We start from the raw sequence: 14,029 nt of genomic DNA, 5'->3' as shown, positions 1-14,029 counted from the left end.
AGCAAAAATTATTCCAATTAAAAACTCCTTCACCCGGAGGTCAGGTCGCCCAATGAACTTAACGGAGGTAACAACGAACTACGGGTTCATATATATATATATATATATATATATATATATATATATATATATATATATATATTTTTTTTTTTTTTTTTTGTCAATCACCTTTCAGGGAATTACGAAATACCACCGGGCTCTGGGAGCCAAAGTGGAATCAAGAGCTATGAAGGAAGCGTCTTACGATACGTGTATGACCTCCTTCTGGGCACTCGAGACAACCTAGCTGTCAAGTTCCAACAGCTTTGTATTATCAACAAGATGTTCCTCTACGAGTCCGTTGACCGACATCACCAGTGGGATAATAGATATTTTCTTGAGCCTATACATCTCCTTTAGTTCGAACGACAGATCGAAGTATTTTGTCAGTTTTTCAGTGTAGGCCCTTGAAATATTGTCGTCTGAAGGAACCGTTATATCGATGATCACACAGCTTTTTTCTCTTTTATTTAGTAAGACGATATCCGGTCGGTTATTTGCAACTGGTCTGTCTGTCACCATCGTGGTGTCCCAATACAGTTTAAATTCTTCGTTCTCGAGGACATTCTCAGGTAAGTATAGATGATTTTTTCTCTTTGTTTTAATTAATTTTAATTTCAGTGCCATGGCCTGATGGTAAACTTTTGCCATTTGGTTGTGTCTATCCGTGTATTCTCTCGGTGCAAGGATTGAGCAACCAGACGTAACATGTTGGATGTGTTCACGTCCCTGCTTGCATTTTCTACATAGATCAGAGGTAAGTTGTTGTCCCGCTATGTTTTTGAGGTAAGACCTGGTAGGAACCACCTGATCCTGTATTGCAAGCAGCCGGCCTTCGGTTTCAGGAAACAGGTAGCCCGCCTTAAGGTAAGTTAAGGATTCTTTTTTATTCACATTGTTGTTTTCTAAATTATTAGGGTATCTACCATGCAATACCTTAGCTTTCCATTCCTCCTGCAGGTTTTGCTGAGTGCGAATCGGTTGTGTGAAGTCGGAATCCGATAGCCGCAATGGGGAGCATCCTACATCGACTGAACGAAGGGTCCTGACAAAAGGTGAGTTCTGCTTCATGAAGTATTCCCTTAGTTTTAATACGGATTTGTCATGTGTTGTTTCTAGGTTAAGCATTCCTCTTCCCCCTAGATGTCTTTGGAGATAGAGCCTTGCCACGGATGAGTGAGGGTGATGTACTCCGTATTTCGTCAAAATGGTGCGGATCTTCGTGTCCAATGCCTGCAGTTCTGTAGCCGACCATGTAAGTATCCCGAAGGTGTACGTCATTATGGGCAATGCCCATGTGTTCAAGGCTAGAAACAAAGATTTTGAATTTAATTTGGACTTGAGCACTTGGTTCACCCGATAAAAAAGTTTCTTACTAAAGGCTTCCTTCATTTCAGCGTTTTTAATTTCTAGAGCTTGCTGTATACCTAGATACTTATAGGTTTCATCCCGGCCGAGGTTCTGAATGGCATTTGGATTCAAGATATTGGAATTATTCTCAATTATTTTTCCCCTTTTGACTGTTAGCCTTGCGCACTTGTCCAGCCCCATCTCCATTTTTATGGTCTCACTAAATGTTGCCACGATCTCTAACATTTTTTCAAGTTGTTCTTCATTGGACGCATATAACTTGAGATCATCAATAAATAGTTGATGGGTTATTTTGACCTTTCTGTTTTTGTCTAGGATGTATCCGTATTTCTGTTTATTGATGAGCATGCTGAGGGGATTCAGTGCCAGGCAAAACCATAAGGGGCTAAGTGTGTCCCCTTGAAATAGACCTCGTCTGATTGCGATGTCAGCAGTTTTAATAATAGTAGCTCCAGTTCTCAGAATCAGCGAGGTTCGCCATTCGCTCATTAGGTGTTTTAACAGATTTATTACTGAGCCACATACTCCGTACATACTTAGAACCTTGAGCAGCCAAGTGTGGGGTACCGAGTCAAACGCCTTTTTGTAGTCCACCCACGCTACCGAGATGTTACGTAGCTTTTTTCTTGCGTGTTTTGTGATGATAACATCTGTTATCAACAGTTCCTTGGCACCCATGGCTTTGGATTTGCATCCGTTTTGTTCAGTTGCCAAGATGTTGTGGCTTCTCACGTGGTTGTTGATGTGCCGGGTAAGTACTCCTGTGAGAAGTTTGTAAATGGTGGGCAAGCATGTAACCGGTCTGTAGTTTTTTGGATCTTCTGATTCGGCTCCTTTGGGCATCATATATGTCAGTCCAGCAGTCAAAAAGCTTGGGACCAGCTCAGGTTTCTCCAGAAATTTTTGGAACAGGCGAGCTAAGCTAGAGTGGACAGACCTGAAGTGTTTCCACCAGAAATTGTGGATGTTGTCAACTCCCGGTGCGGCCCAGTTGTTCGTGGACTTCAAAACCCATTCTATGTCTGCCACATCTATTTGAATTTCTCGCATCATTTCTCCCCTCGACTGATCCACAACCTCAGCATCCCCATCGTGACTGACCTCCTCGCTCCATATCCCTTTCCAGAAGCCCTCCACCGCCTCCGGTGTGGGTGGTGGGCCATCAGTGTTCATTTTACCCTCCAGCTTGCGAAAGAATTCCTTTTGGTTAGCGTAATACAGACGGTTGTTTTTGTACCTCTTAGTTCTTTCATTATAGCGCCTCAATCTTGATCCTAAAGCCTTTATTTTTTGTTTTAGATTATCTGCAGTTACCTTGATCTTACTACGGAAGTCATCCGCCGTGAATCTGAGTTTACACTCTCTGGCTATCACCCTCATGGACCTCAAGACTTTTCTGGACGGCTGCTGCGTAGAAAGGTAAGTTTGTATGATACCCAGTTTACTCCTGTGTTGATTTATATTTCTTTCTAGGCGCTTCTTCCATGGTGGATCGCCACTGGGTCGTTCTGGGTTGTTAGATGTTGTTTTACCCTGAAGTTCAGCAACAGTAATAGCACCAGCATAGACCAAGTCCACCACCTGTATTAAAGTGTCGTCCCTCCTCAAAAGTTTAGACAAAATTTTATCTACTGCTCTTACGTCTTCCATGAGCTTTTTATTTTGTTTAAGTCGTGGTATTTTTTGTCTGCTCTTTGGATCCATTCCACTGAACTTTATCAGGTTCCGGTCGAAACCCACACTTATCTGATCCTGAGGGTCAGTGTCTTCTCCCCGCACATTTTCGTCCTCTGCGGTTTCCTGTTCTTCACGATGGTCGCTCACTGGGGAGATATCGGTATTCTCTTCTCTCAAAATTCTATCCGGCCAGCACGTTCTTTCTATCGTCCTAAGTTCTGTCCTCGGTAATTTTTCTTCGTCTAATATCCAACGGACTCTGTTTGCAATGTGTTGGGCGTATGTTCTTCTGTCCGGTCTCATGTCGTTCCATATTTCATTCAGAGTTCGCATGTACGTCTTCCCTCTGCCGCCTGCTATCCTCATAGCTATAAAGTGTGCGCGTATTGCAGTCGAGTTGTCGACATGTGTCCAGCGCATACGCTTGTCCTGGTGCGTTTGGTGTTGCTGGCTAGTGGTGGGACGATCCAAAGATTCGGCCAAACCCTCTTCACCTTCACTTGTTTGAGCAGGACCTTGCCTTACGGTGCCAGAACGGAGGTAGGCGCCGCTCACCCCACCTGATCCTCCGTCGAGCTGATCCTCTGGACGGTTCCGAAGGGAGCCAGCTCGCAGCTCCCTGCCGCCCTGAGTATTACTATGACTTGCGAGAGCATATTTAATTCCACACTCGATCTAGGTTGCTATCCTAGATCGGTGGTCGACTAGGGTACGCGGGGTCGTCACTCCCCGAAAGCCGAAGCTCCCCCTATATATATATATATATATATATATATATGAACCCGTAGTTCGTTGTTACCTCCGTTAAGTTCATTGGGCGACCTGACCTCCGGGTGAAGGAGTTTTTTAATTGGAATAATTTTTGCTTATATATGTAGAGGGGAAGTTGAATAACAGGGGTACCTAAAGAGGGGAAAAGATTTTCATTGAAAAATTTTTCTTTAAACGAATCAGACCTTACTACCTCCGCATATATTTCTTATTACTAGTGCGCTCTCACCTCCCGCAACGTTGCCAGATTTCAGGAGGACAGAAAGTAGGGCAGCTTGAATTCTACTCATATACAGAATACAGCTGCTCTTCCGATTCATTCACACATACTGAAACCTGTAAATAGTTCGAGAACGATACTGATATTAATAAACTTCTTACGCTAATAATTGATTGATAAGGATTCGGAGTAAATGAATTTGGACAGAAATTATTATCTTTTCTTCATGAATATCAACAGTTTTGAATAAGTATGCTATGTTTACGATACTTCGTCCGATAGGGGAGTTTAATACCGTATAGGTCCTAAAATGAATGATACATGACAATGAAATTTTTCGTTACATATGAGATTAATTCCAAAGACAATTTTACCGAATTTGTTCTGGTATGAAATAGTTATCTAAATTTTGGGCATTATATTCACGACATGAGGAACTCCATTGAAATGTTTTTCCCGAATGAATCAACAAAGATATACGTTTCACTTTCAGCTTCTATACTTCATTCACTTTCATTTTAGCACAGGAGTGGCCATGGAAATTGAATACCTTTCACTCTGTATGGTACGAAAATGTTGGGTTAAGACGCTTGTCAAAACATTTTTGAGTTTTAAATAAATGCTACGTAGTCCGTTCTACGTGAGACTCTCAGTAATTACGTATTTCATCACAATGTCAAATCACTTCGGAAAATATTGCGTCGAAAATATGTAACGAACATAATTGACATTTATACAAACTGATTGAAGACATACCAAATCTATTTATTTACATGGAAAATAGAAGTAATCAGTAGCTTGAGGAGAGTTACTGTTGTTTATTTTCTTTGGCTGGAGGCTGAAGACGTTACATCAGTTGTAGAATTCAAAAAAATCAACCCGAGGATGAAATGCATTTGATGCAGTGTTAGCATTGAATTGAATACTCATAGGTGGTAGGGAATGGGTATCTCTTGAAGAAATGAACGGATAATTACGAGAATGTTGAATTCCTCAACAAAAATCATCTTGCGTGAATGGTAGTCAAAATAATTGAAAGAAGTTTGAAGCAACAGGAGCTTCACCTTCAAACAAAACAACTGCCTAGTATTCATGTCTGTTTATTTTCAGTACATTGATATAATAATAATAATTATACAGGGTGTGGCGTAATGAATGGATAATATGGAGCCTGCGGGTAGAGTACTCTATGGGGGTTCAAATAAATATATTTTACGTTTGGCAAAAGTGCCTTGGTTTTCGAGATATTGGGGATTTTCGATGAATCACCCCAAATAATAATAATAACTGGATATTGACATTTTTCATCATAGCGGTTCAAAAGAAACTCCTTGATTTAATGGCATTTCTTAATTGCTCGAGGAGTCTTTTGAAATTTTTCAGTACTCAGGGTGTTTCACAAGTAAACGGACAAACGAAAACCGTGAATAGAGGGCATTGAGCTCAGTTCAAAAACACCTCATATGTGTGTCTTAGGCATTCCGTTTCCGATATAGAGAGGAGTTTATTCAAATTTCCCTAATTTTTGTTCGGCCATAACTCCAAATATTTTAGTTGGATTCGGCTAAAAATTCATTATCCGCTTAAACTTCTAAGTTTCAATAAAACAGAACATTAAAAGTTGACGAACACAGGACCGGACTCATTGAGGATATATTCAAATTTAAACTCATGCAAAACACTCTGTTTGTAGTTTTTCTCGTCATAATTTTGAATTTTTCAGGTATCTTCATTGATTTTCTCAAAATCAATGAAACTTTGGTATGCCTTTTCAGATTATTTCTAATGAATAATTGTTTGATCGTGAAATGTCTGGAAAAAACAGCGCTGCATATTGACTTTTACTTCACATTAATTAATGGGATGAATATGATCGCCAATCAACTGAGGAAATCTAAAAATGGAATTGGAAATGTTCAACTGAATTTTTTCGTTCTCAATATATGTCTTGCATTTGTTTTTGATATTTATAGCATATCTGGTTATTCAGATAAGTGATTAACAGTGATAATAAGCTTTATTATTGATAATAAACAAAAATAGAAAAAACTACCCTATCATGATCATGAAAATAATAATTATAATTCGATATCTTCCGAATGAATCGCTTTTTATGGACAACGTGGAACTGAAGTAATTTTCCGAACTGATTTTCACCTCATTTGGTCTTTTAGTGAAGGTAATGATTGGCACTTCGAATAAGTGTGATAAATGCACTTTCGAATTCTTTACTGATTCCGTTATAGTCATTATTGGATCTATAGAAATCTATGGATTGTTCTGGTCTTATTACAATTTGTTATTGAAACATTGATGATATTCATGCACCAGCAAAAGTATTTATCAGTATTTCAGGTCATTTTATTAGAAGGGTAGGACCACAATATTGGACTGCTAGATCTCCAGATCTGACACCCCGCGATTTCTTTCTTTGTTTTTATTCACACAACTAGTTGTCCATAGAAAAATAGATTCATTCTGAAGATCAAGTTTTAATTTTTAGTTTCAAGATAGCGTAGTTTTTCGATCCATATTTGGGTATCATCAATTTTGAAACATTTTATCCTTGTGAAAGAGTATTTTGAAGACCGAATATGGTATAATTGTTGAACACATTCAACAGAATATTCTTCGAAAAAAAATCAATTAAGGATTTCTAAATACATTTTCATGAAGTGCTCTATTCCTTAGAGGCGTCTGACCAAAACAATTATTTCTAGAACATGATCAACAGGTGGGGCAACCCAAAAATCAATTCATTTTGAAACAATAATAATGCAGATAACAAAAAAGTTGAAATTATGATTAAAAAACTACATACAAGGTGTTTTTATGAGTTTGAAGTTAAGTAAAGCCTCACTGAGCCCGGTCCAGATTTTTGTCGAATTTTAATGCTCTGTTTCAATGAAATTAACAACTCAAAGCTAATTATAAATTTTCAGTCGACTTGATCAGAATTTCAGGAGTTATAGCCAAACGGAAATTCGAGAAATTTCAAAAAACCCCGAAGAAACCTATATATAGGGTGCCCCAAAACTATTGAATCAAACGTCACACCACGATAGAGTAGATCAAATACTATCGAATGACACCAACATTAGTTGAGCGAAAATGTACCGTTTCTAAAAAAACCTAACCTAAAGTTGCCGATTTTCGAACTATTTTTTCAGTCACAAGGCCAATTTGTTATTAAGGATAGCGTTTTTCTCCCATATTATCACCCCTGTTTATTCTGAGTATTAAAAATCATGTAGAAAAAACAATTGTTTTAATTTACATTTACTTAGGTTATGGTTATCGATTAACTACTTAAAATAATTTCAATTAGGGGAGATGAAACAATAATATTACTTCAATATAATTTAAAATCGATATCCTTTTTCACAAACTGGCCCTGTTATTAAGAAAAATAGTTCGAAAATCGGCAACTTTATGTATTTTAATAAAATTCTGATTATTTTGGAAACGGTACATTTTCGTCGAACTAATGTTGGTGTCATTCGATAATATTTGGTTTACTCTATCGTGGTGTGACGTTTGATTCACTAGTTTTGGAACACCTTGTATATGGTATGATTCTGAACTCAGCTCAATGCCCTCTATTCGCGGTTTTCATTTGTCTGTTTACTCGTGAAACACCCTGTATACTCCTTGTACTCTGAAAATTTTAAAACGAATGCCCTCACCGTCACATGAAAATTCAAATTCTTCTTGTTGTAAGAACCGTTCATCCTTTCACCCAACGCCGACCCTAGTTACATGGCCCGTTGAAAACGAAATCGGCATCTGTTTACTGCAAAACACGTGTTCGCTGATATGAAGGGTTCAAAATTTTCTACCTGATTCGGGCTTTTTAGGAACGAATTGCTCAAGATGCCGAGTTCGAATAACATTTCGTTTTGCGTGTTATATTGGATAAAATTGAATTTATTGCATGGATGATTCGAGAATTATTGATGTCCAGAATGCTCCAGAATGATGAAAATTTTCAGATTTCATTGAAATTCTTGCGAAAATTATCTCGTATATTTTCAAGTTTAGATTTTAATTCATTCAGAACTTTGAAGTTCGGCAAATAATGATGTAAATGATATAGATAACAGTCAATCACATTTCCTTCAGCGCAGTTGTTGTTTTGAAGAAAAAGCAGTAGATTCTCGCAAAATCCGAAACTCTACATGTATAGCAGTTGTTCAGTTCGGGATTAAAGTTTATCCTAGATTGATTTTGACATTTCAGTTCAGTTCTGTCAGATTATCTAGGATCATCTTAAATCTCTGCCTCATCCTGAACTGAACAACCGGGCCTTATAGTAATAGCAACGTAGCATTCATTAAGTCGGTATATTATTGGAATAATACTAATTTTTTATAGCGGAGAATATTGGTTTTCAGCCTCGGTAGGTATTCACGAAATTCATTTTATTATGTTTTTTTAAGGTGAATCGGCCCGAAATCTTGGATCCCCCGACCTGCTAGTTTCGTATACTTCTATGACAATAGCATAATAACTCAAATTTCAACATTTTCACAGAAATTTTTGAATTTAAGGGAGAGACACATTGAAAAAATCGATAGCAATTTACCGCCTAAACTACGAGCTTGCCGAAGTTGAAACTGGTAACAATCTACTCAGTGCTTCATAATATGTATAGTTTTATGACTCAGTGTTTTTTAGAACCTGTGAAAAAAATTAAAAACTGTAAACTCGTCATCGCCTTCCAAAAGCTGTATCTTGGAAGGTCTGTCGATTTGGAAAATTTACAGGAAATACCCCCGCTTATTTTCATTAAGGAATCATCTCCCTTATTCCTTCGCATTTGTTTACAGATATCCTGTATATAGCTATATTTTATCTATGTACCTTTTTATTCTAGATAGTAGAAGTTAATCAATCATCTGTATCTCAATCATATGTATCCGAGTATGTATCTATATTATTAACTTCATTATGAAGATTCATTATATCTTGACAAAAATATGGTTGCAATTTCAAAATATGTTGACTCGAGGCCTTCCAAAGACTTCAATATTGTTTATTTTTTCCCTTACACCCTGTATGATCTATCGAAAAATGCAAATCTGTTTTGGCGAATTCTTCATAAAATCTTACTTGTTTCGATATAATTGGTAATTTTCTTTATGATACATCACTGAAATATTTAAACCAGAGAGATGCTACAAGCTCTTAAAATTTTTGGGAAAATCCAATATTTAAACATAATCGATAATAAAAGAGATGTTTCTGAGCAAAGGATTCCTCAAAATCTTTGAGAAATCTGATTCAAGAAAAATATAAAGAGCGTTCCATTTGAAATAACACAATGTCAAACATTCGGTTTAGCCGACGTTGTTCATTTCTGTGATATTGTGAAATTTGTTGCATTTTTTTCTCCTGATTCTGAAATGAAAATTTTCGGATTGGCTCATTGTCCTTGAATATTCATCACCATTAACATCTGAATTTTCTTATCCAAAAAATGTTTCTCTCTGAACAGGTTATTTTATTATATGCAATGATACCATACTGATTATTCGTTATACTAATAGGTAGTATTATCTATATGGATCATTTCCATAGAGAGAAGAAATATCATTATGGACAAGACTCAAATCGATTCGTTTTCAGATAGGTAATGAAATAGTTCGCCAAATTCAGAATTATAGTGTAAGCTTGAGATGAAAGAAGTTCAACGGATTCATAGATATACGCACGATGAAATATAAACAGTCATAATCCCATTCGAGAGAGCCAAGATTGGTTCTCTTTCACGTGATTATTTCCCCTACAAAGGAATGCGATAAAAAATCGTTGAGATATGCCGCCTGGCTTGCAATAATGGAGGAGAAAACGCGCTGCGCCTCTCATTACTTAATTCCTCCGTATACTGATATTCCGCCTGTCTACATCTGCTTGCACAGTACAACGTTGCCATTTTCGGAGGTGCAAACGAGCAAAGAGTCTTTCAGAGTAATTCTCCGATATACAGCTCAGCACACTAGCGCCAGTGATATACACTCGAACTAAAAGATTGTTCAGTACATAAAGGGGGTGCGTTGTGACCTCAAAACGATTTTTTGATATGTTGGTCCCTGAAGCCTCCTGAATCTAACAAGCTAAAAAACAAGGCAAAACGTTGTCACCTCCGATTTCGGAGGTGACATCGATATATATGAGGTGAGAGCGTTAAACGAGTTACTATTTTGGAGGTGGTATTAACACTTTATAACTATATATATATATATATATATATATATATATATATATATATATATATATATATATATATATATATATATATATATATATATATAGATTTGTTCGACCGCATATACAGACCCAAAACGGTATACTCGACCGACTTTTCAGTCCAAAAGTGACGTTGTCAGACCCGGCTCCGGGTCTGGTAACGTTCGACCATAGAATCGTTATAAGGGGGGTTAGGGGATGCTAGGGGTGAATTTTCAGGTGGGTCTGAAAAGTCGGTTATACTCGTTATTATATACAGAAAACTTCAGGGTTTGGCCAGTGCGAGGGCGCTTCGAGCGACATGAACTTGATGTATATAATCCGCATAGTTGACCGACGCATCTAGTCCGAAAATTTGACAACGCTGCAGTTGAAGAGCTTGAGAATTTATTTTGTCATCTTTTCGATTTATACACCTCAAATGTACTATAAGAAAACTTATACGATCCCGGTATGATGAACAGTCGTCATGAGATATATTCAATGACAATATTTTGAATTGAATTGAAGTGGTGTTATTGGATTCTTTTCGTATACGAACTATAATAGCACACGTATGGAAACTTATACAAGCCCGATTAAGTGAAGTGAGTCGACCTAATTTCAGGAGCACTGGCACGTTTAGGATCCTATGCACAAAAATTGTATTTTCACCACACCCTACTTGACCCTCTGTCGTGTTTACGAATTTACGAATTTCCTGAACATCATTGTAGTTATATTTGGTTGACTTGACAGGAGCTCTTTTCCAGAAATTTTTCAGAAGATCAATATACAAAAGCAATGGAGATTTTTTACTCCTACCACAGTGATAAAAAGGTTTTTTTCAGTATGAAGTCCTTATATTCTTGAAAAACTATTCTTGAAAACTCTATCTCTGGTACAAGTATTCTTCAGCAACTTCATTTTTGTTTGAATCATAGAGTCAAACTTTCAATTTAATCATTTATAAAAATACACATAAAAATCATTATAAAATCAGAGGACTTTCAGTTACACGATTGGTTTTCGCCTATAGGTACAAGTTAATTTACAGAGTGATGTGATACCTAATATAAGTTTAATATAGATATTTGAATTAGCTTGAGCTGACGTGTGATAATCTAGTTTGCATACGAAAAGAATTCAATAACACCACTCAGATTCTATTCAAAATATTGTGATAACTCTTTCTTTCAAGGTGTTCCAGACATAAAAATCCAAAAGCGTAAGGTCGGGGCTTCTTGTTGGCCATCTTACCGGAATGTACCTTCCAATCCATTGCACCCCAAAATATTGATTTATTTAGTGCCGTACATTCCGGCTATTATGAGCTGGGCAGCCATTTATTTGAAACCAGACATTTTCTCCAATATGTCTGTCAAGATGCTTTGGATCAAGCGGATCGGGAAATATTACTCGTCCGAAAAGTTCACCTCTCATGACTGCCAACCACACGTTGACCCTCAACCCATGTATGGAAAAGAGAAAACTCCCATGCGACCATGGTTTCTCATTTTCAACATGAGTTGAGGGTCAACGTAAGATGGCCACAAAGAGGCACCGACCTTACGCCTTTGGATTTTTATGCCTGGAACACCTTGAAAGAAAAAGTTTATTAAATTAGCGTTCAGACTCGAGAGGTCCTGATCAAAAGAATAACATTGTGTTATGCTGAAATGCGTCAGAAACTTCGCAGGGTTACAGATTCACTACAAAAACGATGTATAAAATGTATTGAACAAGGCGGTGGCATTTCGAGCAATCATTACGAGTATAAGTACTAGTAGTAATTTGTTTTCTTTACATGTTTTCATAAAATCTATATCATTAAAATTTAGTTTATTCATTTGGGTTATTTGATTTTGCAGATAAATTCATGATTTCCATCTGATAAATTTTAATATTCAATCATTCAATCAAATTAAGGTTTGGAATGTGTCGAGTTTTTCGTTGTTATCTTGTTAGCCATTATATTCATATGTTTCTCGTTAACCGTATATTTCACAACTGGAACCGTCTCCTTGAATGCGTAGTGCAATCGACCTCGGTAAACGGTTTCAAAAACAGTTATGACAGGTAGAAGTCCTCTCTGTGAGGAACTGTGGTGTTATATCTAATTTTTTTTTCTTTTTTGTATATGATATTTCAGTTTTGTATTTTTCGCTTTCATTTTCGTTTATCCACACAGTTTATGTATGCATGTATGTAATATATAACCTTCGAGTTTATAGGCTTGTCCTCTACTGGAAACAAAATTATGTAATAAATAAATATAATGGAAGAAGACTAGCAGCAAGAATAAAAGCTTATATGTGATTCGGAAGCAATCTAAATGGGGTATTTTTTGTTGAAAAGAAAACATATCCATAATTAATAATTTTTCATTGATAAAACCATTGGAAAAATAGGCTTAATTTTATTCACTTCAGAATCGTGATATTCATCCCATCCCCTTACCAAGCCCGCAATAAGAAATTTTTTCGTACACACGAATTCTCATCATGTAGCAGATTTATTGCTGTTTCCAGATATGTGGTCAAATTTAGTTAGGCTAGGAGATAACTGTGGTGTAATTGATACCATTAGAATATTTCGTGAAATCAAAAAAAGGTTATATTAAAGAATAACCGATAACATTTCAATTATGTGTTATATGACATTTTTCGTTCCAAATCACTTGTATGATCTCATAATGAAGTTTGGCCCTTTTAAAAGTGGACACGCTGTATAAACCAGTAATCAATTAGATTTCAACCTTGAGAGTCGAAAATTAATTTTTCAACAGTATTCAATTGCAAAGCGCAGTATACAAGAGTTTCCTCTCCACATGCAGTATGTAGAATGTTTAGAACTTGGAGATAATATTCAACCTTGAATTTTTCAAATTGTATGGCCAATCACAAACCTTTTTTGTATATGAGAATCTGCAGTGATGATGATGCTCAGTTCAGTGAATATCAAGCGTTTAATACTCCAGAGATCGAATAGTATCATCGTGTGAAACCAGAAGAAATACTACCGGGTTATTCGAAAGAATACGAAGGTCTACGAGACAGAGAGTTGATGCATATATTTTAGCGAGAGGAACTCATTTTGAACATTTATTATAGTTTTGCGTTATTGTATCTGAAATAAAATGAAAAATACTGTTGTCAATTATGCTTATCAATCGAAAGATATTACGGATATAATTTTCTTGCGGAAATTAGTAATTTAACCTTCAGAAAGATTCATAGAACATCTTTATCTCCCGTCATAGACATACAATATCTCAGAATATTCTGATATATACTTTTACGACGAAATGGAATGAACAGTAATCAGAACTGATTGTAACTAACGTGCGTTCAAAAAAATTCGTCGTCAAGTAGGCTATGGAATTTTGAACGTCGATATTTCGTGTCTAAACGTAATTCTTAGCTCGTGCTTTACTATTTTCCAGGTGAACTGTCATTTTAGCATTTTGGGTTGTTGTTGAATTAAAATTATCAGCAAATTATAAAGATGGTTTTAACGAACGTGTGAAAGACTTTTACTATTGAATTCTACTTCAAAATTGGAAAGAAAATTGAAGGAAAATGGAAATATTCTGTTCCGGCGACTTCATTGGAGCCTATGTTGCGTTAGATTATTAAGAATGAATTTTTCCATTGTACTGTTTTGCGATGTGTTGACGAAACAGGTATGTTCAAACAAAAAAGGAAGTGGTGTAACAAGAAA

The 14,029-nt window shown here is 36.5% G+C and overlaps 1 protein-coding gene across 1 annotated transcript; it reads right to left on the bottom strand.

Moving 5' to 3' along the window:
* Window positions 1–282: 282 nt before the first annotated feature.
* LOC123315887 lies at window positions 283–13,303 on the bottom strand. The gene is made up of 2 exons (XM_044901789.1): window positions 13,215–13,303; window positions 283–3,730 (listed from the first exon to the last, which is right to left on the bottom strand). The coding sequence occupies exons 1-2, from the start codon at window positions 13,301–13,303 to the stop codon at window positions 283–285; spliced, it is 3,537 nt and encodes a 1,178-aa protein (XP_044757724.1).
* Window positions 13,304–14,029: the final 726 nt, after the last annotated feature.

Source organism: Coccinella septempunctata, chromosome 6 (assembly GCF_907165205.1).
Source record: "Coccinella septempunctata chromosome 6, icCocSept1.1, whole genome shotgun sequence".
Taxonomy (NCBI): Eukaryota; Metazoa; Arthropoda; class Insecta; order Coleoptera; family Coccinellidae; genus Coccinella; species Coccinella septempunctata.
Note: the sequence above shows the minus strand (reverse complement) of the source record. Positions and strands in the feature narration are given on the sequence as shown.

Excerpts from the sequence above, each read along its gene's own strand:
- LOC123315887 (XM_044901789.1), bottom strand. The coding sequence starts at position 13,303 with ATGATACTATTCGATCTCTGGAGTATTAAACGCTTGATATTCACTGAA. Across the intron at positions 3,731-13,214 it reads GATTCTCATATACAAAAAAG|TCATAGTAATACTCAGGGCG; the intron begins GTTTGTGATTGG and ends TGCTCTCGCAAG.